At 49.1% G+C, this 23,883-nt stretch overlaps 1 protein-coding gene across 2 annotated transcripts in view; it reads left to right on the top strand.

The window, feature by feature from the left end:
• Positions 1-3,733: 3,733 nt before the first annotated feature.
• The window catches only part of GFRA4 (GDNF family receptor alpha 4), a 134,454-nt gene continuing 114,304 nt past the window's right edge, over positions 3,734-23,883 (top strand). For both annotated transcript variants that reach the window (XR_005599766.1, XM_039542393.1), the window contains exon 1: positions 3,734-3,847. Coding sequence is in view for 1 of the 2 variants with exons in the window: in XM_039542393.1 (XP_039398327.1) it covers positions 3,808-3,847 (40 nt within the window). In the remaining variant the exon portion in view is untranslated. The remainder of the gene's footprint in view (positions 3,848-23,883) is intronic.

Below are 23,883 nucleotides of genomic sequence, written 5' to 3'. Positions count from 1 at the left end.
CCGGGACCACCCTAAACAATCCCTCCTTTCATTGGCATTCTGAGCCTAGCCACTCTGTCGGCTAGGGCTCATGGAGAATCACTCTTTGGGGCTGGGTTAACATGATGCGCAGTGGCTTTTTTAGACATGGATTGATCAATCTCTTGGCTCTGCAAAGGGGAGCAAACAGGTAAACCTCCTGGACCCATGGGGGGTGATTAATACAAGTTATAATCCAATTCACACACCCCTGCAGGGAGTGGTGACTCTTCTCACTAATTAGCCACATTTGCAGCACATTCCTTCTGGGTGGCTGTTGCTAAGGGTTTAGCCTCCCCCAGCACATTTAAAGGACAGGAAATGCCTCAGTGTTGGGACACATCAAAGGTCTTGTCCTACACTGGACTTTCCCCATCCCCCACCTCACAGGCTGTTTATTCTGAAGGAGGCCATGTTGCTTTAGTGCCATTCAATTCTCTCCAGCCTCTGCATCCCCCTGACGGGTGCTGCTCATAGCCTAAGCCTAGCGCTGTCTCTGTGATGGGTCAAACCGGCTCCAGACGCCCTTGGATTCTGGGAACATTCAGAGCTGGCACCTGACTTTGGCTCAGATTCATCTTTAGGGGAGTCTGCTGCCTTCAGCAAGCTGAAAAGAGTGGCAGTGCCTTACCTAGCCGGCACCCACTTTGCAAGAGCTGGTGCAAAAGTGGTGTTGTGCATCCAGCTTTTCTGCTCCACCGACATAAGGAGTCTGGTGTAACCCTGCTGGCTTCCGGAGAGTTGTCCTGATTGTCGATGGAGTAGATAAGAGGAAAATCTAGCTTGGTGTCTTCAGCTGACCTTTGGAACGGAACAAGGGTCCCCTTCACCAAAGCACTCCAGTACGGGCTGTCCAGAGGACATTGCTTCAGTGCAGATATAGATCCCACTATGCCGCCCCACTGATGCACCCTCTAAAACAGAGCACGCTGTAAAGAAAGCAGCAGAAAAGGGTGTCTGCATCTTGCTGCTTTGTTCCAGAGGAGAAGAGGTTGGTGGACTTGGCATGGATCTTAATGTTAACCTGACAAGAGGAAATATGTTTGTGCTTTCTTTGGTTTCTTTATGATGTGCATATAGATAACCCAGAAAGTGTGTTTTTAGTTCATTTTCCCCTCTGTTTTTCACACGGCTTCCCTGGTTTGCCTGGAGGACCCAAAGAACTCATTTAATCATGGCATTACAGAAAAAACAGAGAAAAACCCTGAGCAGTTCCAGTGGGAAGGGACTCTTAGCCAGAATTTAGACGATGATGTCACTTTTTATTAACATTCATTTAACTCCAACACCTTGCACATAGGTGGGAGAAAAGTTCTCTATGTAAAAGTTCACATCACCTCCTGCCCCACCATTGTAGGCTCAGAAAGCTCCCACTGCACATCTGTGATTCCCGAAGGGAGTCCTCCATCACAAAGAGGAAAGACAAGCCTCAATATTCCTGATACTTCTGATGTCCATTGGTTAACTGGAGGAGGATGGGGTGAGTGTGAAGTCCAGGCTTTTTAAACTAAATCACAAAGAAGGAAGAATATGGCAGCATGGGCCAATGGGTAGGTCACTGAACTGGGAATGAGGAGAACTTGGCTCTAGTCCTGATGCTACCATTGACTTGCTGTGTGCACTTGGGCAAGTCCCTTGAATTCTTTGTGCCTAGGTTGCTCTATCTGTTCTGTGCTGTAGCCTTATCTCCAGTGCAGGGAGCAGGTGGCTGTTACTGACTCAGCGTTGTGAAGGACTTTAGGAGGCAAGGATGGAAAGTTCTGTAGAGCACTCTGAAAAAAGGCACAGACTTTTTCCATAGGGAGGTCACCTTCAAGGCCATGAGAATCATCACATGAGGCTAAAGGAGATGGAGAGAGGCACACAGGGGCATGCCATGCGGTTTAAGTCAGTGAAGAGGCTCATGGAGGAGTCAGATGATGTGCTTTGGGGGTCATAGAGACGAGGGTCTCATGGAGGACTTGGGCCAGGGGTCATGTAGACTGGGTTTCAGGGGGACAAGATGGGGGGAAGGAGGGGCTCATGGAGGATGAGGTCTGGGGGTCATGTGGATTGGGGGGCTTAATGAGGATGTGGGTTGAGGATCATGAAGATGTGGGGATTCATGAAGAATTTGGCCTGGGGGCTACAGAGACAGGAGGTTCTTGGGGATGCAGCCAAGGGATCATGTAGATGAGGGGGCTCATGGAGGGTGTGGCCTGGAGCTCCTGTAGATGGGGAACAAGATGGACACTCCTGGAGGATGTGGTATGGAGATCATGGAGATGGGGATCTCATGGAGGATGGTGCCTGGGGGCTACAGCGATGGGGTTGGGGTTCATGGAGGACGTGGGCTGGGGGCTCCTGGAGGACAGGGTCTGGAGCTCACGGTGATGGGGATTCCTGGGGATGAGATGGGGGTTCATGGAGAATGTGGGCTGGGGGTCATGTAGCTGGGGATTCATGAGGACAAGATGGGGGTTTCTCGAGGATATGGTTTGGAGATCACAGATACTGGGGGGCTCATGGAAGATGTAGCCCCAGGGACCACAGGGAGGGGGGGCCATGGGGACAAGGGGGGCTCATGGAAAAGGCTGGGCTGGGGACTCACAGAGGACAACGGGCTGTGTGTGTGTTTCATTCCCTTTCCTTTCCGCGGGGGGGGGGGGGGCGAAGGGGGAGCGGGGAGGGAGGGAGAGGGGGGAGCTCAAAGCCCTTGTGTGGAGTGGTCCCAAAGCAAGGGGTGGATCGGGTGCCCCACGGGGGGGAAGGGGAAGGAGCAAAGCAGGGATCGGGTGCCCCACGGAGGGGAAGGGGAGGAAGCATAGCACGGGACAGTGGCCCACGGGGGGGAGGGTAAGAGAGGGGGCAGAGCACGGATCCGGTGCCCCACGGAAGGGAGAAGGGAGGGGGCAGAGCACGGATCCGGTGCCCCACGCGCGGGAAGGGTGAGGGGCAGAGCACAGATCCGGTGCCCCACGGGGGGGGGCAGAGCTCGGATCCGGTGCCCCACGGGAGGGAAGGGTGAGGGGCAGAGCACAGATCCGGTGCCCCACGGGGGGGGGGCAGAGCACGGATCCGGTGCCCCACGCGCGGGAAGGGTGAGGGGCAGAGCACAGATCCGGTGCCCCACGGGCGGGAAGGGTGAGGGGCAGAGCACGGATCCGGTGCCCCACGGGCGGGAAGGGTGAGGGGCAGAGCACGGATCCGGTGCCCCACGCGCGGGAAGGGTGAGGGGCAGAGCACGGATCTGGTGCCCCACGGGGGGGTTGGGGGGTGGAGGAGGAGCGGCGCTGCTGCGCCTTTAAGACTCTCCCCGCGGTTCCCTGCCCAGCCGGAGCTGCAGCGGCGGCGGCAGCAGGAGCCGGCAGCAGCAGCAGCCCGCGGAGCGCCCCCACTCACCCACCCCCCGGCGGGGAGACCCTCCTTCCCCCGCTCCCCGCAGCGCAACCTGCAGCGCTGCCCGGGCAGGCGAGTCGCGCCCCGCCGCCCGGGGGCTCCCCTCGCGGCCCCTCCCCGGGAGAAGTTTGCAAAAGCCGCCCCTGCCCCGCCCCGCTCGGGGCAGGCGCGTGGAGCCAGCCAGCCGCCCCCGGGAGCAGCCGGCTTGCAGCGGAGAGCGGCGGGCTGCAGGGGGGACCATGCCCCAGCAGGACCCGGGCTCCCTGCCGGCCAGCGCTCGTTTCCCAGCAAAGAGGGGGCTGCCCCGGGGGGATTAACCCGCCCGAGCCTTGCAGCGCCTGCTAGACCCCCCCCCCCGAGGGGGCGAACCGAAGCCCCCCTCCAGCTCCGGATCTGCCCAGAGTCAATAGGATGAGGGGGATCTGCTACTTTGTCATGCTGATCCTCACAGGTGAGTCGCGACAGCCCCTGCTCGGAGCCCGGCTTCCTCGCTGACCCTCTGCCCTTGGCTCTCAGGACTAGCCTGGCCGAGATGGCTGTGCCGCTGGCTGGCGGGGGGCGGCCCCCGCGGCTTCCTTGGCTTTTAAAGAGAGGAGCCAACTTTCTGGGTGCGGGGTGGGACTGGCCTGTGGGATGCTCGGGATGAGCTGCTCCCTCGCTGGAGGCAGGGAAAGGGAGTGTGGGCTGGATAGAAACAAAACCGACTTTTCCTGGGGGTTTCCCTCTACTTCTGGGGCAGGGCTGCAGTTTAAAGGACATGGGGGATTGAGGATGTAGGGGACCCCAGCCTGGGTCAGACCAGGGGTCCATCTAGCCCATGGCCAGGACCAGCTGAATCAGAAGAAGGTGCAAGGAACCCTGTAGTAGCAGTTCTGGGATAGCCTTTCCCCCAAATCTCATTAGTCAGTGGCTGGCTTGTGCCGTGGAGGGTTTGTATCTGGTCCAAGATGAGTGTTTATGTTGAATATTTACTGTTATAACCCTAGATATTCTTGTTATCCAGAGAAATCTTTAATCCCTTTTAAAATCCAAATGATGCTTCTTCAGTGATAAGGTACCACATGGGATAAAACTGTGGCTCTTTGGAAGATTTTGAAGATCCCATCTAACTCATTTAATGCCCCCAATCTAGTAGAAGGGACTCTGGAAAATAAAACAAGATTTCAGATTCCCCAACCTGTCAGATCAATTTTCTGGGTCCTCCTCCCTCCCCCCGCAAAAAATGTGGACCCAATAGAACACATCTCCGGCTTGTGTCGAGTGTCATAGCTCCAGTGTGTATGTGCGAGTCTGCCCTAGTGAGTATATAGCCTTAAATTTAAAATGTGGATGTGCAACATTTTCACAGTGGAATTGTTCAGGGTTTGTTATTTCCAGCATTTGTTTGAATTGCACATGGGGGATTATCTGCAGAGGTTTCTAAAAACCTAACTAGATCATTGAAGTCTGGATTGTCTCAAGTCTCTTGGACTGGAGAGAGTGAGGGGTAGATGTTCTCCTTGTAATGTGTTTTTGTTTTCCTGTGATCTTTGATGGCAGAATTAGCAAGTACTGCTGGACGGTGCTGCTAACCACTAGGATACAGTGAATGGCATCAAAACATGCACCAAATATATTAAAAACATGATGCCACGTTGGGAACAAATCATGCTTTTTGTGTCACTTGAGATAGAAAAGGTTGTGGTTTTTTGAGGAGCAGAAGAGGTGCTGCTAAAAAGAATTAAATGTGATGTGATTTTGTTTTGACAACTGAAACCAGCGATGATGCAGGTAGCACACAGACTGAATACCAGAGACTGTTCAAACTCCAGCGTTAGGTGTACAGCCGCTAACGATGTCAGTCGTTTATCTCTCTGGATTTCTCTCTCACTTTAGCTGCTGTCGGCACTGTGCAATTATTCTCATGCTTCATCTTTTTTGCAAATGTGCGGCTTCTGTATTGTAAGAAAATATCTCCTCTTTAACCCAGGGAAGAATGGGACTGGATTTAAAAAAGCCCTGAACCAAGAATGTCCAAGACACTAAGCATTTGTTTTGTTTGTGTCACTATTCTTGTGTTGCAATTTGCAAGGAAGTGAAGGAGGAGAGAGCCCTGTCGCTTGAGATTTTAAAAAGTAGCAAAATACTGGAGGGAAAAATCCGGCACAGTCCCATGGGAATGGATTAGATGTCCCAACAATTTATTTCCCCTGAGTCTCTGATGTCAGGGTGGGACAGTGTCTCATTTTAAAAACAAAAATAGATTCTAAAAGAAAATTCCGTAGACCATTAATGATTACACTACAAGGTGATTCCTTTTACCATTTTTCTGAGCCAACAAAAATTCTAGATTTCCCCCAAAGCAGGTGTTTTTCTGCAGCCCCGATCACCATAGTAGCTGGAGTTAGGTAGGCAGTCTCCGTACAGCAAGGCAACAGTTAAAGGTACAGTGTGGTCATTTCATGCAATGCACATGCAGTGCTTCTCTGCAAGTTAAACCAGGGGGTAGGTCATGGGTTTGGAACAAGACAGTTTTATTTACAGTTTAGAATATATTCTGTGAGGTACATGCAGTATAGAAAGTGAAGAAAGGTAACACGGCACCTAAAGGTACCACCTTCCTTGAAGTTTACTTTCACATAAGGCTCCTGCAGTAATATTAACCTGGACTAATAGAAAAGGGCTTTTAAAAAGAACAGATCTCTATCCGAGTATGTGACTTAGGTTAGCAGGTTTCACCACCCGTGAATGAGAATTGCTAGGGGTCAGAGTTGCAAGGTTAGCCATTATCAGCTGGCTTTCACACCTTGCATTTGCCCCTAAGGGGTAGAGAGAGGAGCTCAAAAGGAAGAGCAAAATGACCTTTTTCCCCTTTGAACTGACATTTGCCCCTGCTGGGGTCACTGGTCAATGTAATTCCCAGTGGGATAATCTTGGGGAAGGCCATCAGCATGAGTTAAAATTCACGAGAGAGCATAGATATTTTTCACTGGTAAAAGTGTTTGATTCTTATTAATTCATGATGATAATAATAATAATTACAATTTGTCTTGTGATCGCATCTGTCAGAGATCAGGGCTCCATTGTGCTAGGCACTGTACATGTATAGCATGAGAAGATCGTCTTTCAAACTGGACCCAACAATTCCTGTGATAATTCCTAGTTTCTCTGTGTTTGTTGAAATCAGGAAATCCAACTGTGCTGAGATGTTATTAGTCAAGTACGTGCCCTTCGTTTTGTCAAGTGACATTGCTCAGTGTAAGAAACAGTGGGACGAACATTGGTGATGGTGGGATTGTTTCTAGAGTGTAAGACTTTGTCAGGATTCCTGGGTCCTATTCTAGGACCTGTAACTGACTCATTTAGTGACCATTTAATCTCTTGGTGCCTCTGTTTTTCCAGCTTTTTAATGGATAGATTAAGGAAGTGGTGAGGTTTATTTAACATTTAAAGAGCGTTGGGATCTTTGGATGACTGGTGCTGTAGAAGGGCAGAGTATCATTAATTAGTTATATTAAAATATTTAGAGTGCAGGATCCTGTTTAGTGCCTAACCCAAAGAGTTTATGACCCTCATCTGCAGGCTTATTTGTAAAGAGCAGAGCAGACATTTGTCACAATAGTGATCATACTTAATAAGTAATTAACGTAATGATGATCGTGAAACTGAAATGAAAAGGGTGAAATGTTGGAGAATGGGAGCTGGAAATAGCCCCTTTCCATTGTGAAGTCTCCATCATGCCCAGATGTGGTTCCAGACCATTACAACTCACCTCTATTAATGATATACCCTGGGACCGTGAAGTGGCAGCTGGGATGAAACCTTTCCACTGTCTAGTAGTGAAGTGTTTACCTGGCAAGTTTTATTGGGCTTGGTACTTAATATAATTTGTTGGCGTATGTTTCCTGCAGATTAATCACAGCCGCAATCAAACACAGAGACGGCTGATCCTCTTGCTGCTTTTTACCTGTGATAGGAACTCAAATCCCAGGGAAAGCACAAAAAGCTCTTGAGAAACCATATGTGTGTATGTTTGGGAGGAGGGGGAGAGTTGGAATGCTACAAAAATGAGTGTGTTTGTCAGCAACACCCATCTCAGCTTTGCCAGAAACAAGCCATTGTTTGCATATTAATGTGCACCTTATACTTACATTTCTCAGTAACGGTCAGAGCTGCATAAGGTTTAAACCGTTCAGCTCAGCAGGCTGCCCTCAGACACTACCACAGTTCTGACTTGTGAAAAGACACCCAGATCCAGGGAAATGTGGTGGTATGTACTCTGCACTCGGAGACTGTCTCCCCAGGGCTGCGCTTAAATAACAACCTGACACATGTTAATCAAAGTACTTTTCACTGACAGAAATGCCTTTTCTGCCAGACTGAAAATTTTCACAATATTTGTCCTTGTATCTGAAATTTTCTGCTTTTTGATGAAATTTGAATAAAAAAAATGAAGAAAAAAGTGATTTTTTTCAGCAATCTTTGTTTTGTTCTGAGGGTGAAAAAAACACTTTTTTGTTTTTTGCTGCCCTCTTCTCTAGTGTAAAAAATGAAAAAGAATTGGGGGGGTTCCCCTTCCCCTCACTCCATAAAATATAGTGGAAAATTGCACTACAAATTTAAAAAAAAAAGTTACTTTTTCCCATTTTTCTGTGAATATACTTACATTTTTTACCATCTCTACTAACAGTAGCACCTATTATTCTATAGCACCTTCCCTACAAAGGATTTCAAAGCCTTTCACAGACTAGGGGTAAAATCTAGGCCTCACTGAAGCCAATGGAAGCTTTACCAATTTCACCTGGAATTTTATCATCGGTGACAATTAATAGTATTATTTGTATAGTGATCGCATGTAGGTGGGGTGCCGGAACAGTGTGGGCCAGGGGGCCATGGCCCCATCACTTTTAAAAGGGCCTCAGAAGAAGGGGTGGCAGGGGCCACGGTTTGGGTGCCAGTGCCCCCCCCCACACACACACTTTTAGGGATCACTCCTGCACCTAGGAGTATGTCTACGCATCAGCTAGACACCTGCGGCTGGCCTGTGACAGCTGACTTGGGCGGTGGGGCTGTTTCATTGCTGTGTAAGACTTCTGGGCTTGGCTGGAGCCCAAACTCTGGGACCTTTCCACCTTGCAGGGACCCTTGAGCCCGGGTTGCAGCCCAAGACTGGAAGTCTCCACAACAACGAAACAACCCCACAGCACGAGCCCCGCGAACCTGAGTCGGCTGGCATGGGCCAATCACAGGTTTTTCTTTGCTGTGTAGACTTACTCTCAGAGTCCCTGTCATGGGCCAGGATCCCATTGTGTTAGGCACTGCACAAACACAGAACGAAAAGATAGATCATAAGATCTTTGGGACAGGGACTAAGAAATTTAGCTTCAACAGTTCCCCCACTGGGTGCATAATTGCCATCATCCCCATTTATAGGTGAGAAACAGCTGCACAGAGTCGAGCACCTAACTCCCTTATTGTCTTTTGAGAATCCTAGCCCAAGTGACCTCAGCAAGAATGTGGCAGGGCCAGGATTAGAACTCGGGATTTCTTGGAGCCCTGCCACATGCTCAGTCAAACTAGACTGTTGTTTTTCTCAAGTCTAGCAGATTGAAACACCTTGGGGGTTTTGTTTTGCTTTGGTTTTTTTAGTGTATGTGGTGCTGTGAAGGGAGCCCTTATTTCCAGTTCTCTAAAGGACAACTACATCCAACAGGGGTAGTATGAGCTTCCCTAACATTGCCCCACCAGAGTGTCTGAATTCAGACCTGGAGGGACCAACTACATAGGTGTAAAAGCATCTTTAAGCCTCCTTTTGGTCCCTGCCTCGTGATCTCTGCCAAAGATAATATATTGAGCACACCTGCCCCACAGTGAGTCTGTTCACTTGCCTGTTTTATAGCACTCCTCAATGGTGTTTTGACCCAGATTTTCCTCCTCTCAAATTCTATTGGGGAAACTTTTGCAGACAAATCCTCCCATTGGTCTCAGAATCTTTGGTGCCTCTCCTCTTCCCCCACTGCTCTTTGGTGGTTCTATCATAGGACATTGAAGGAGAGGACTGCCGTTGAGTTGAGTCTCGTGGACATTTGAGTTAAAGAGGGGGGAAAAGGACAATGACATGCTGGTGACTTGGGGCCTGATCTGAATCCCAAAGAAGTGGAGGGAAGGACTACAGTTGACTTCAATGAGTTTTGAATCAGGCCCTCATTGAGCACCAAGGCATGAAGGTCTATATAAATTCTTCCTTTTGGCTGAAATCAAGTGGAGCATCAGTTTAACATCTGGTACGTTCTTACATCTGTGTTTTGCATCCTGCACTTGCTGGGGATGGATTTAGTGATTGAATAAGATTTTTTTCCCCCAATACATACATTTTAATATCATTTTTTAAAAATACAAATATACATTTTTATCAGCCTCTCTCTCTCTCCACCATTGCCAGTCGATTTCTTGTGGGAGTCATAGAATCATAGAAATGTAGGGCTGAAAGGGACCTCGAGAGGTTATTTAGTGTAGCTGCAGGACCAAGTAAACCTAGACACCATCCCTGGCAGGTGTTTGTCCAACCTGTTCTTCAAAACCTCCAATGACGGGGATTTCACAGCCTTCCTTGGAAGCCTGTTCCAGAGCTTAACTATCCTGAGAGTTAGAAAGCTTTTCCTAATATCCAACCTAAATCTCTCTTGCTGCAGATTAAGCCCATTGCTTCTTGTCCTATCTGCAGAGGACATGGAGAACAACTGGCCACTGTCCTCTTTGTAACAGCCCTTCCATATTTGCAGACTGTTACCAGGTCTCCCCCCCCCCCCCGCCCCAGTCGTCTTTTCTCAAGACTAAACATCCCCAGGTTTTTTAACCTTTCCTTATAGGCCAGGTTTTCTAAACCTTTTGTTATTGCTGATGCTCTCCTCTGGTCTCTCTCCAATTTGTCCACATCTTTCCTAAAGTGTGCCCAGTTCTAGGTACTACAATACTTCAGCTCAGGCCTCACCAGCGCCGAGTAGAGTGGGACAGTTACCGCCCGTGTCTTACATGTGACACTTCCGTTAATACACCCTAGAATGACATTCGCCTTTTTCACAATTGCATCACATTGTTGACTCACGTTCAGTGTGTGTTCCTCTATAACCCCCGGACCCTTTGCAATGCTACTGCCTAGCCAATTATTCCCCGTTTTGTGCTTGTGCATTTTATTTTTCCTTCTTAAGTGTAGTGCTTTGCACTTGTCTTTATTGAATTTCATCTTGGTGATTTCAGACCAATTCTTCAATTTGTCAAGATCATTGTCAATTCTAATCCTGTCCTCCAGCTTAACGTAATCCGCAAATGCTATAAGCATACTCTCCACTCCATTATCCAAGTCATTATCCATGTCATCGATAATATCTGAGTCATTATCCAAGTCCCTGTGGGACTCTACTACATACGTCCTCCCAGTTTAACACTGAACCATAGGTTGCTACTCTTCGAACATGGTCTTTCAACGAGTTGCACCCACCAGGGGTGACGGAATCTTCCTAAAAGTATGGGGGGTGAGGCCCTGCCCCCTGGCCCCACCCTGCACCTCCTCTTCCCCAAGGACCTGCCCCCTGGCCAAGCCAGAAGCCGCAGCTGGGCCGAGAGCAGTCCCCGCCTCCTGGGGCCCCTGCTGCCTATTCCAAGAACGTATTGGACATTTTAGGTTTTGCCGTGTTACATTTCCAACAGCTGTCTGGGTAGTTAAAGTCCTCCGTTACTACCAGATCTTGTTTTGGACATGTCTGATTGTTCTAGAAATGCCTTATCCGCCACCACTTCCTGATTTGGTGGTCTGTAGTAGACATCTGCCATGAAAAGTCCCCCTTTTATCTTCACCCAGACACTTTCAACTGCTCTGTCTCTCACCTCCTTCTGGACCTCAGAACAAGGGTATACGCTCTTGATGTATAATGCAACATGTCCTCTCTTTTTACCTTGCCTGTGCTTCTTGAACAAGCTATACTGATATTCCGGTCATGAGATTTCTCCCACTAATTCTCTGTGGTACATAATTTAGCATATGTACTAATGCTTCCAGTTCTTCCTGCTATTCCTCACACTCCTTGCGTTTGTAAATAGACATCTAAGATGTTGAGCCGATTTGCCCACTAGTATCCCTCTTGTTGCGCCTATTGCCCTTTTCCATCCCCCCCGCCCCAACATCTAGCCCTATGTTAAGGTCAGATTTTTCTATATCTGCCTGTGGACTTTTGTCTCCTGCCTCCTTTTCACCTAGTTGAAAGCCCTCCTCACGGAGTCGGTGCGTGAAAAGGCTCTTCTCCTTCTTGGTCAGATGGACCCCATCTCTTCCCAACAGTCCTCCTTCCTGGAACAGCCTCTAAAGCCACAAACCTTCTGTGAAACTGTGCATTCATCTCCAGGATGTGTGTATCTCTGCCTGGGCCCTTGTCCTCAACCAAGAGGATGGACAAGAACGCCCCTTGTGCGCCTGATTCCTTCACCCTTGCTCTCACAGTCCCGCAGTCACTGCTGATCTTCTCAGGGTCAGACCTGACCGTGTTATTAGTGCCCACCTGGAGGAACAGCACGGGGTAGTAGTCAGAGAGGCCGGACGAGCCTCTGCAACCTTCCCGTAATGTCTCAAACATGGATGCCAGGTAGGCAGCACATCCCCCAGGACACCCTGTCAGGTCAGTAGATGGATACTTCCATCCCCCTCAGAAAGGAGTCCCTGACCACCCCAATCCTACACCTCTTCCTCTTGGGTGTGATGGCCGTGTGCCTCCCAGCCGTGGGGGCAGGTGGGTTCTCCTCCTGTTGCCAGTACAGCACTGCCAGTTCTTGACCGTGATCGATGGGGGGGATGTGATAGGGAGCAGAGCACTGTCTACTGCCCAAGGAGGCCAGCAGCCAGTCCCCTCCCCAAAGAACAGCCAGTTCTCCCTCCTCCTCTGATGCCGCCGTAGTCATCTGTAGTTGGTTAGCATCCTCCATCCTGTACTTCTCCATGTGCATCCAGCTGAAGTCCTAGAGCTCCTGGATGTGACACAGATGAGACACCGCCTCCGGTCAGCTCTCTTGCCTACTTTCTGAGGGCTACCACCCACAGACACCTCTCACCCCGGGTGCTTCCCCTGGCCTGGCTTTCTTCAGCAGCGACATGCGGGCTGCGTTCCCGGCAAGTCACCAGCAGCTGGGTCGAAGTGTCCAGGGTCAGGATGCCCGTCTGCCAGGGCCCCCACAAGGGCAGGCAGAGGAAGAGCTAGTAATGGTGTTGGTGACGTGTCATTTTCCTCCCATGGCGGGGTTGCAGAAGCAGGTCTTGAGGAGAGGGCCCTAGTAATAATAATACCCAGCTCTTCCCTATTGCTTTTCGTCCAGAGATCTCAAAGTGCTTCATGAAGGAGGTCAGAATTGTTGTCCCAGTTTTACAGATGGGGAAACTGAGGCACAGCAGTGATGTGAGTTGCCCAAGGCCACTCAGCAGGCCTGTGGCAGAGCAGAACCCAGGTCTTTTTGCATCCCAGTCCAGTGCTCTATTCACAAGGCAAGACTGCCTCTTAGGGATCAGCCCCAGGGGGGACAATCTATGTGTAAGGGGCGGCATGATGGGCAAATGAGCAGACAAGGCTGACGTCATTGTCAGAGCAGAAGGGACAAGATCAGAAGCAAAATCAGGTTAACTGATGTGGGGGTGGGGCCTTGTAAGTGAAGACAAGAAGCTTGAGCTTGATACAATGGAAGACGGGGCGCCCACTCCAGGGGGTGATGTGCTCAGAGAGATGGGCGAGGGAGGAGATGGCGTTTGGTGTGGGTTGTGAGGAGAGAGTAGATTGGTGCAGATGGCGATATGAGAATCAGGGGAGCCAGAAACCAGGCTGCAGTAGTTGGGGTTGGGATAGGGTGAAGGCTGGTTGAGAGTTTAGGTAATAAAAAAGGTAATAATTGGAGATATACCAATCTCCTAGAACTGGAAGGAACCTCAAAAGGTCATTGAGTTGAGTCCAGCCCCCTGCCTTCACTAGCCGGACCAATTTTTGCCCCAGATCCCTAAGTGACCTCCTCAAGGATTGAGCTCACAACCCTGGGTTTAGCAGGCCAATGTGCAAACCACTGAGCTATCCCTTAGCTGTAGAGAGAGAAAGTAAGAAAATCTTAGCAATGTCCTGGAGGAAGAAGTGGCAGAATTTGGACACAGTCTAGCAGGGCAAGATAATCCGTGGGTGACAGGCCCTGGGGCGTCATACGGTGATGACAGCAAGGACAGAGAAAAAGAGGAAGGAGAGATTGGGAGGAAAGATCAGGAGCTTAGTTTTGGGTGTGTTACATTAAATTGACAGACCTCCAGGAAATGTCGGAGAGACATTTTAGAACACTACCTAGCTCTTTTCACAGCACAGCTCAAAGCGCTTTACAATTTACAGATGGGGAAACTGAGGCGCACACAAAGGGGGAGTGGCTTGCCCAAGGTCACCCAGCAGGCCAGCGGCAGTGGTTGCCCAGGCATAGAGCCTAGGTCTCCTGAGTCCTGATCCCCTTGGTGCACTATTGTTGTTGAATATTTCGCTTGTGTTAGCACCTAGGGTCTCCGATCCCCGATTGTGGTAGATTATGGACAAACACAGAACAAAGAGATGGTCCCTGCCCCAGAGCACTTACAGTCTGAGTATCAGACAAGAAACAAAAGGGGGATGCAGACAGAGAACAGTCAGATCATTGTGATCAGCATAATAAGCAGTGGGCAGAGCTCACCAGCTGCCTGACTATTTAGAATGATTGTGGGCATCCAGGCAGAGGTGACTTGGAAGGTCAGATTTGAAGGAGGACAGCGTACAGGGCTCTCCTTCCACACATCTGGGATGCCATGGGAGCATGACCATCAAATGGTCTTTCATATGGACCAGCAGCCGAGTTTTCCCTCCCGCCCCATTTTACCTTTAGGTGAAAGTTTCCCCATCCTCCTGGCTTCTAATATACCACGTGCCAAGGTCTGCTGGAAAGATGGGGCCAGATCCTCAATGGGTGTAAATGATCATAGCTCCATCGGTGTCACTAAGTGTTTCTTTCAAGTGATGACTGTTTGTTTTCTTCTTTTCTTTCCTGGGCCATGAATCACCTGTCCAAAACTCCGTCCTATTCTGTATCCCCTCTGCTCTTCATCTCTCTTACGTTCACCTCTGAAAACATCTCTTTTTCTCTCGGTGTGTGGTCTGAGCGCCTCTCTCTTTTTAGCCGCTATTATTCGTTGCGTACCGAACTCCATAACCGTATAATTCATCTTTCTCTTTAAAGCCTTCTGGGATGCAGTTTGCATGAAAGGCACTATATAAAAATAGTTGTATTGTGGTTTTGATTTATTGACTCCAACTGCAAAAATCTCTCCTCTTTCCAATACTTGCAGCATGTGGGTGTTTTGACAGGGTTGTGCAATATCACTTACTAAGCTAACCACAGACACATGAGTTGGAGGGTACATTGACACTCAAGTGTATGCAGCTGGTTTATAGCTCATGTGTCCAGTTTCTTGAGGTGGGCGGGGGGGATGGAGACAGGTCCTCCAATATCCCCTCGCTAGGTATGATTTAATGGTTTATCTTCCATACACCACTGCTCTCAGCAGCGTATTGTTTGAATCCGAGGGGAGAGCAGTCATCTTTGGCAACAAGATTTTAAAATTGTCCAGATGCTAAATGGCTAGGATTTAGGGCATAAGGATCCCAATGGGTTTTACTTTCTGCGCTTGTTACTTTTACAAAGGAGACAAAAGCCCAAGCACGTAATTCAGATCAAGAGTCACCATTATTCATTTGCCGGAATAGCATTTTGCCTGTTGTAAGACGCAGTTGTTGTAGATTGCCTGGTGGAATTTGTGTCAATGCCTTTTTGTTTCTGGCTGTGTCCCAGCAAAGACGAGTTTAGCCCCCTATGGTTTTATAAACAATGAAGAGCAATCCATAGGGGTGGGTGAAAATGGCCAAGAGGTATGTGGTCTAGTGATTGTATTCTCAGCTCCGCTTCCACCTGCTATATGTTTCCCCTCCCGTCCTTATCTATTTAGATTGGGGTGGGCAAACTTTTTGGCCTGAGGGACTCATCGGGTTTTGTAAATTGTATGGAGGGCCGGTTAGGGGAGGGGGTCGTGGCCTGGCTCCCACTTCCTATCTGCTCTGCCCCTGGGACTCCTGCCCCATCCAACTCCCCCTGTTCCCTGATGGCTCCTCCGGGACCCCTGCCCCATCCACACACCCCGCTCCCTGTCCCCTGACTGCCCCTGGACCCCCACCGCCCCATCCAACCCCTCCTCTCACTCCTGACAGCTCCCCCGGGACCCCTGCCCCATCCAACCACCCCTTCTCTCTGTCCTATGACTGCCCCCTGCCGCCCCATCCATCCCTCCCCTCCTTCCTGCCTGCCCCCATTCAGCCACCACGCAGCACCAAGCACTGGGTCAGGCCGGGCTTTGCAGCTGTGCTGCCCCAGGAGCTCGCAGCCCCGCAGCCCAGAGCATTGCGCCAGCGGTGGGGCGAGCTGAGGCTGCAGGGGAGGGGGAACAGCGGGGGAGGGGCCGGGGGCGAGCCTCCTGGGCCAGGAGCTCGGGGGCCAGGCAGGATCTGGCCCATGGGCCATAGTTTGCCCACCCCTGATTTAGATTATAAGCTTCTGGGGGGCAGGGACTGTCTCTCACTGTATGTACAGCACCCAATGGGCCCAATTTTGGTTGGGCCTCTGGCTAGTACCAAAATAATAATAAAGCTTCCTGACTAAACAGACGATCCTTTCCATCCTTCTCAGTAGCCAAGGTTCTGCAGAAAATAAATCCCCTTGTAAGTTGTCGGGGATATCCTGGCTGTCATGGGGTTGTTTGGGCACCCTAAGGTGCCAGGAGAAGAGGTGAGGCCTTTGAGTATTGGTGGTGCTCAGATTCCCCAGTGACAGGGCAAGGAAGGCAAGTCCTTGCAAATCACTCCCCTGGCAGTTCAGAACTGGAATCAAGCCCCTTTCTGAGGCACCCTGGTGGGCCTATGTCTTTGGGCTTCAGCTGGCTGCTTCTGGGTTTCTTTCTCCGGGTGGCATCTGTAATCTAGATTATTATTTTTTAACTCTTGTAAATGAAGCGCTCAGCTGCTGTGGTGACAAATTAAGTAAAATAAGAAAGAAACAGAAGCTTTCTGTGGGCAGCTGAACACCAAAGAGCTGCTGATGTGAGCATTAAACTTGGTATTAACAAAACAGAGCTAAAAGTGTCATGACATAAATAAAAGCAGGGGTAGGGGGGATAATTTCCTCCTGCCTGGTGAGGCTCTGAAATTGGGGGTCTGCTGCTGTGTTAGACTGTATTATACTTCAGTTATGTTAGCAGCTGGAGGCACCATCTGAGATCAGGGCCCCATTCTGCTAGGCACTATAAAGCTATGGAATAAGAGACAGTCCCTGCCCTGAACAGCTTACCGTCTAAATAGACACCCACACGGTGGGAGGAAAACTTTCCAGTGACTTTTCTTTGGGGCTGGCGTATGATCCTGCCTTGATTCGTAGATGCTAAGGCCAGAAGGCACAACTGTGATCATCTAGTCTGACCTCCTGTTTAGCACAGGCCATAGGCGTCCCCCAAATAATTCCTAGGGCAGAGCTTTATGGAAAAACATCCCATCTTGATTTAAAAATGGTCAGTGATGGAGAACCCAGCATGACCTTTGCTAAATTGTTCCAATGGTTAATTACCCTTGCTAAAAAAAAATGTACACGTTATTCCCCAGCTGAATTTGTTTACTTTCAACTTCCAGGTATTGGAAGTACTCTGCTTTTCTCGGCTAGATTGAAGAGCCCATTCTCAAATATTTATTCCCCAGGTAGGTGCTTATAAACTGTGATCAAGTCGCCCCTTAACATCTCTTCTTAAAAGTAAACAAATTGAGCTCCCTGAGTCGATCGCTATAAGGCAGATTTTCTAATCCTGTCCTCATTCTCGTGACTCTTCTCTGAACCCTCTGCAATTTATCAACATCCTTCTTGAATGAATTCCTTGATGTTGATAAATTGCGAGTCTCCCAGTAATTGCTGTTTTACTTCACGCCCCAGTGCCTGGCACCCTCTGTTTGAGAACATTTCACCTTTTTTGTTTTTTAAATCTACAGTTGGAACCCTTGTTTCGGGTGGAAGCTTGAAAACATGGTCCGAGTGCACCCAAGGGGCTCAGAAACCAGAACACACAGAAAGCAACCTCCAAATTGTTTTTTTTTAAAAACTCTCATGATTTTAAAGGCAATTTTAATGCTATGTTTTTTGCTACATCCTAGGCATATTTTTGGTGCAGAGTTAGGGTATATTCCAAGTGCAATTTATTTTATTCTCTCTTTCTCTGCCCCCCCCGCCCCTGCCACCCCCAAACTCGCCCAGAGATGGCCAAACAGCATGCAGGGAAATCCCTTCTCCCAGATAGCTCAGCCCAGTAATAATGCCTGGCTCCCAGGGAGCAGCTCTGCCTCAAGAGTTTACTCTTCTCAGAGACCAAGGTGGAGAGTAAAATCTCCACCTGCTCCCACAGATCCCTTTACACTGAAACTTGTATAACCAAAACCTAATGTGATGATCCCCAGGGGTATGCAGAGTTGTGAAGCACCTGGCCACCACTGGCCCTTAGCGGGAAGTGGGCTTGTCTGTGCCTGCTGTAGCTCAGCTGTCTGAGACCAATAGCCTCTGGGAACACAAGCACTGCCCTCTGGGTCCCTGCAGCCCTTGCTCTCTCTGCACAGGTCAGTGATAATCCTCCAAGCCCTTCCTACAGTGTCCGGCACTTAACCACTGGGGCCACTTACAGAAATTACCAGGTTTGCAATCCCCAAGGGGATAGTGTACACTCCAGCTGGTTGGGTCAGCTGAGGATCACGTCCTTTATAACATCACAGCGCTGAGATATATTTATAGTGAAAACAATCATACGTTTATTAAAGGCTTAGATTTAAAAGATAATAACTAAGGATAATAATGGCAACAAATGGCTACACAAACAACAAAAAGTGTAACACACTTACTAGAGTCTCTAAATTTAGCTTTAACAGGCTAATTCCTTGTCTGAAGCTGTCTCGCCTAAAGCAAACTATCTCCCACCATCTCCAGCCAACATGGCTGGGATCCCTCTTTCGTGAATGCCAAAAGCACTGTCCTTTTTGCTTTCTCAGTGAAGATAAAAAGACAGGTGAATGTACATCCTTTGTCTAGTCAAAACCTGCTTGTCAACCCTGCTTCGATTCAGACTCAAACATATTTTCCAATACATACACACATAACTCCTTACATAGTGTCAGTACATATATTTCATAACAATATTAATGACCAGTGTGATCCAGGCTTTGATTTAAGGTCCCACATGACATTCTTTATGGATAAATACTGTGAAAGCGGCGTGCCAGGTGTAGTGAGTTTGTCTGGCTTAATAAGAGTTGCTGTTAGAGAACAGGGAATCCTTTGCCAGTTGGCACTGAGGGATTCTTAGGGTCACATCTGACAAGTATTTCTTCCAAGACTAAAAGCTTGCTCACATGCTAGGAAAAAGAACTTAGACTATGTGTAACTGTGCCACCTGGTGACAGCTGCCTAAATATTACTTGGATACAATAAACTGACTCCTGGGAATAGATGACTGACATACCAGAGTGGCTTGTATGTTTCACCGTTGTTGATGTGGCTCTGGACTTGCTCTTTCCTTAAAATCTTGGTACATACAGTACTATGCACCTTTAAAAGATGTCACACCAAATGTGACAAAATAAAGGTATGGACACTTGGGACTTCTATAATAAAGGTTGAGGGTTTGCTACCTACTAATGGAGAACAAAGTAAACTGATATGGTGAATTACTATAGAGGGCATGAAATGAATCTGAACCTACTTGCTTAAGGGACTGTATGGAGTTACATTTGCATCAGTGTTTGTTCTGTTTCAAGCAGCCTTTATGCTCCTAGTAACAAAGGTTAGCTGAATTATACTGACCGATTTGCTGCCAAATTTGCAGACACCTTTGTTTTGTTTCTCCTTTTCCCCCCTGTAATTCAGTTTGTCTTGTTTCCTTCCCTTGTTAATGATCCTGTGCAACATTTTTCCGGACTTCGATGTAGCAGTTTTCCCCCCCACAAAGAAACAGATCGTGCACCTGTGCCTCTTGTTATGGCAACATCGTCTTTTGAATGGCTTGCAGGAGCCAAAGTGCCTCTGCTAAGAGCAATCTAAAAGTAAGACTTGCATGGCCTATAAATACTTTCAAGGTGATGAGAAAGAATTATTCTCAGCCTCCAAAGAAGCTAGGACAAAGAGCAATGGTTTGAACCGATGGGAGGAAAAGTTCAGGCTCTGTGTTAGGGAAACGTTGTTTTTAACAGTGAGAACAAGTGGAATAGAAAAAAGTGAAGTAGATTCTCCACTAATGTAAATGGGACCGAACAGGCGTTGGTTAGAGTTGTAGAACTGGATCTAATGGATTCAGGCACCCAACTCCCTTTGAATTTTCTAGCTGCCATAGGAAAGCCCTGTGATAATTCCAGCCACAGCTGAGATTTAGGCCATTGGCAACCAAAAAGAGGGGAAGAGCTTCGAGGACCCAGTTTCACTAGGAAGAACTTGCTGAGATGCTCTGTTGTACCTTTGAAATGAGATGGGATCTTGGATTAGCAAATGATGATGTGAGCTAGTGGAAATGAGGACCCTGTGCAGGATGCAAGTGGCTCTTGGGAGTAGCACATTGGAGGAGTGAAGAAGGTCCGTAGATGAATAGGGTCTGGAGGTGAGATGCACAGGGGAAAGGGATGGTCGGGACTTGGATTTGGGGACACAGGCCGGCACCTGTAGAGCAACTGGGAGTCAAGAAGGGAAGAGTGGAGGCAGCGGGAGGGTCAAGAATTTAACACCAAAGAGTGAGGGGATTGGATTGGGTTTCCCAGTCTGATCTCACTGCCCTAGGCCCCGAAGGGGAACTCTGCATTGCTTGTCACTTGAGATTCCAATTCCGCTGGACCCACTGGGGAGCTGGGTCATGTACATCCCCAGGTAATAAAGTTTCAAAGTTAGCACATGCACCCCTCCCCTGACTGAATGGAGGGGAATTCAGGGCTCTCTTCTGTCCTTGTTTCGCTCTGTCTGCAGACTGTCAGGGCAGCCCTTGGGTTGTATTGCAAAGCCTGTTTGCAATCAAGTACCTATCACAGTAGGGCCCTAATCCATGACTAGGGTTCTTAGGTGCTTCTTGGGTATGAATACAGTCAATATGATAATCAGAGGGGCTTGGGGGTGGGGGACTTTACATTCTGGAGAATCTTGTGAAATCCACCAGGAAACCCTCATTCTGCAAGGCAATGTTGTCCAGTGGTTAGAGTAGGGATTCAGTACTCATGGACTCTATTTTCAGCTCATCCACAGGCTTGGGCAAGTGATCTGGACTCTCCGTGACTCACTTGAGCCCTCTGTAAAATGGGCATAATTATGCAGTGCCCGAGTCAAAGGGGTACGGCGTGGCTTTATAATTCTATAGCCTTTGAGGTTCCTGTATGAAAGGGGCTGTCAACATGCAAAGTACTGTAGCGAGGTGGCCAGTGCATGCCCCATTGCCCACTGCTAGAGGGACTCAGAATTGTTCAACTGTGTGTCATAGACCTTATAGGTCAGATTTACAATAGCATCCAACATGCATCCAGGTGTGCTGAGCTCTTTTGAATATCTGGCCACTTATTTCAGGCTGAGCTCCTCTGGCCCTGATTTCTAGGTGCTGGTTGATCTCTGTCCCTATGCTATTAACCGCTAAGGATGATTCTCCCTAGCTCGTAGCACCAGTCTTGGGGGTTGGTGCTGCTGGAGAGGAGGATTTGAGTTGTACGGTATGCTCCCGTGATGTGGGAATGGCTAAGAGAAGCAAGAAGACAATGAGGAAACACCCTGGGCATTCCAGACTGTGGTATCTTCTTATCACCACTGATGGTGCTGGACAAATTCATTTCAATTCCACCGCTTTCCTCCCCAACCCATTCATCTTTCTTCCTACTACTTCCTGTTAGTAATCCAGCATGATGATGATGCTGTGGGATAATGTAAGATAAGTGATAGCACCGCTACCCTCGCAGAGCATGGGTAGTAGCTGGACCCGATCCCAAAGGGAGTCCTCCCCACTGGCCAACGCTTTAGAAGCTGTGCTGAGCTCTCCTTAGCTTGGAGTCACAGATAGCATGACCTCGTGAGCATAAGGCACATTGGAAGAGGCTGAGGGAACTCAATTTATATCAAGTAGAAAAGGGAAGAAGATGGAGGGGGAAACATGATCGCAGTCTATAAATACCTTCAAAGTAACAGTGTCATGGGAGGAAGAGGAATCAGTCTCACTCCTAGAAGACAAGAGAAAGATCAATAGTATAAAGTGGAGGAGGAAAGATTTAGGGGAAAACTCTTACCAGTCGGAGGCACTGGAGAGTGGCACAGGTTCTCAGGCCATGGCCAGATTGCTGGGTTAATGTGGTTGTTCTGCAGTAGAGTTCTGTATCTTGAGGAAAGCTAGCTTGGTCATGACGGAGTGCATCCACACACCTGCAACTAGGACACGTTCGACTACAGTGGAACAGCATTCAACCATGGCTTCTGGGCAGGCATCTCAGAGTTCCTAGCAAAGCAGAATTTGCTTGGCTTTGTGGGGAAATGTAGTCTGCTCACCTGGGGATTCTGGGTGGAAAGATCACATGAAGGAGAGCTCCCATAGCCCAGGGAGGTGACTGAGGCTATGTCTATACTGCACTTTTGTTGGTAAAAATTTTTGTCGGTCAGGAGCGTGAAAAAACCACCCTCCTGACCGGCAAAAGTTTTACCGACGAAACGCACCGGTGTGGACAGCGCATTGTTGGTGGGAGATGCTCTCTCGCTGACAAAGCTACCGCCCCTCATTGAGGGTGGTTTTATTTTGCTGGCAGGAGAGCTCTCTCCTACCGGCAAAGAGCAGCTACACAGGAGACCTCACAGCGGCACCGCTGTAGCCGCACAGCTGTGCCACTGTAAGGTATGCAGGGTAGACACAGCCTGAGACCCTATTCCTGTAGAAACTCAAGAGCAGAGGAAAGCAGATGTTAATGGTGGGTGGGTGTGCATCCAGCAAAACCATCCAGCAAAACCAAGCAGGTGAGGCTGGGTGACTCAAGAAGTCCTCTCTGACCATCAATTCTGCAGCTTACACAATGGGTGATGAGACTGTGTGCTAATTCTTCTCAGAGAGGTACCAGATAAGCCCTCTACCATAGGTCTCCCAGCCTCAGGCACAGCCTCGGTCTTTCATTCCATCTCCCCTCGCTTCCTTGGAGGATTTGATAGCACCTGGAGATTAGGTTCATCGCTCTCAGCCCCTCAGGACGTCCCCTGCTTGACCCACTCAGTCCAAATTAAACTTTAGAAATATGAGAGAGAAATGTAATTGTCACCTTTTTATTATTTCATACTGTGACCGGGTAAGCACCAGATAAGCAGCTGCTCTGGGCCCAGGCAGCCCCACCCTGCCACATCTGCAAAGCATGCCTGGCTTGGAGGAAGAGCTCAGCTTGGGAGGGCAGCAGAGGTGAACTGATTTAGTTGGGGATTGGTCCTGCTTTGAGCAGGGGGTTCAACTAGATGACCTCCTGAGGTGTCTTCCATCCCTGATATTCTGTGATTCTATGACCTGCGCTCTGAGCTCCTGCTGCCTGAGGCCTGGCTATAGTAACATTACCAAATTTGGCATTCTCAGAAGGTCTGAGTTTGTTTGACTCCAGGAATTTAATGGCTTTACTCATTGGGGTAGAGGGCTCTGGTAAAAAGTGATCCAAGGAGGTGGCAGGATACCCCTTTGGTGGTGCAGGATTTTGCTCAGTGCTGGGCAACCTGCGGCCCGCGCCACTTCCCGCAGCTCCCATTGGCCAGGAACGGTGAACCGCGGCCACTGGGGGCTGCAGGAGGCCATGCCTGCGGATGGTCAATGTAAGCAAATTGTCTCGTGGCCCCCCAGCAGATTACCTTGATGGGCCGCACTGGCCCATGGACTGGAACCCACTGGGTGCAGGTTCTCCTACCAATACCTAGGTGATGCTGAAGGCAGAGGCCGACCCCTGATACTGGGAGTCTAGGGGAGAGAAGGCTCTGAGGACAGAAGGGTCAAGATCCTGAAACCTCAACCCAGGGGGAGCCCTGGAGCCCCCTTGACTAAACCAGAGGGCTACCCTGTCGTTGGACCCTGAAAGGGGCAGATCTAAAACACATGACCTGGCACAGAGGGCAGGACCAGAGTGGCTGCCAACATAGGGGTGATAGGAAAGAAGAGAACGTGCCACACCCTGCCTGAGCACTGGATGGCACCCGTGGTGACTGATCCCCTTCACACACACACACAATCAAGAGTAAATATTGACCCAAAGGTTTGGATAACCACTGCCAACATCCCTTTTGGTCTCCACGTGCAAAGGTCAGCAACTTCCTCCCTGCATCATACAACAACTGGTAAAATCATGTTTCCTCAGAGGGTAAGAAGAGAATATA

The sequence above is a fragment of the Mauremys reevesii genome, linkage group 5, assembly GCF_016161935.1.
Source record: "Mauremys reevesii isolate NIE-2019 linkage group 5, ASM1616193v1, whole genome shotgun sequence".
NCBI lineage: Eukaryota > Metazoa > Chordata > Testudines > Geoemydidae > Mauremys > Mauremys reevesii.
This window is presented reverse-complemented; position numbering and strand designations above follow the sequence as displayed.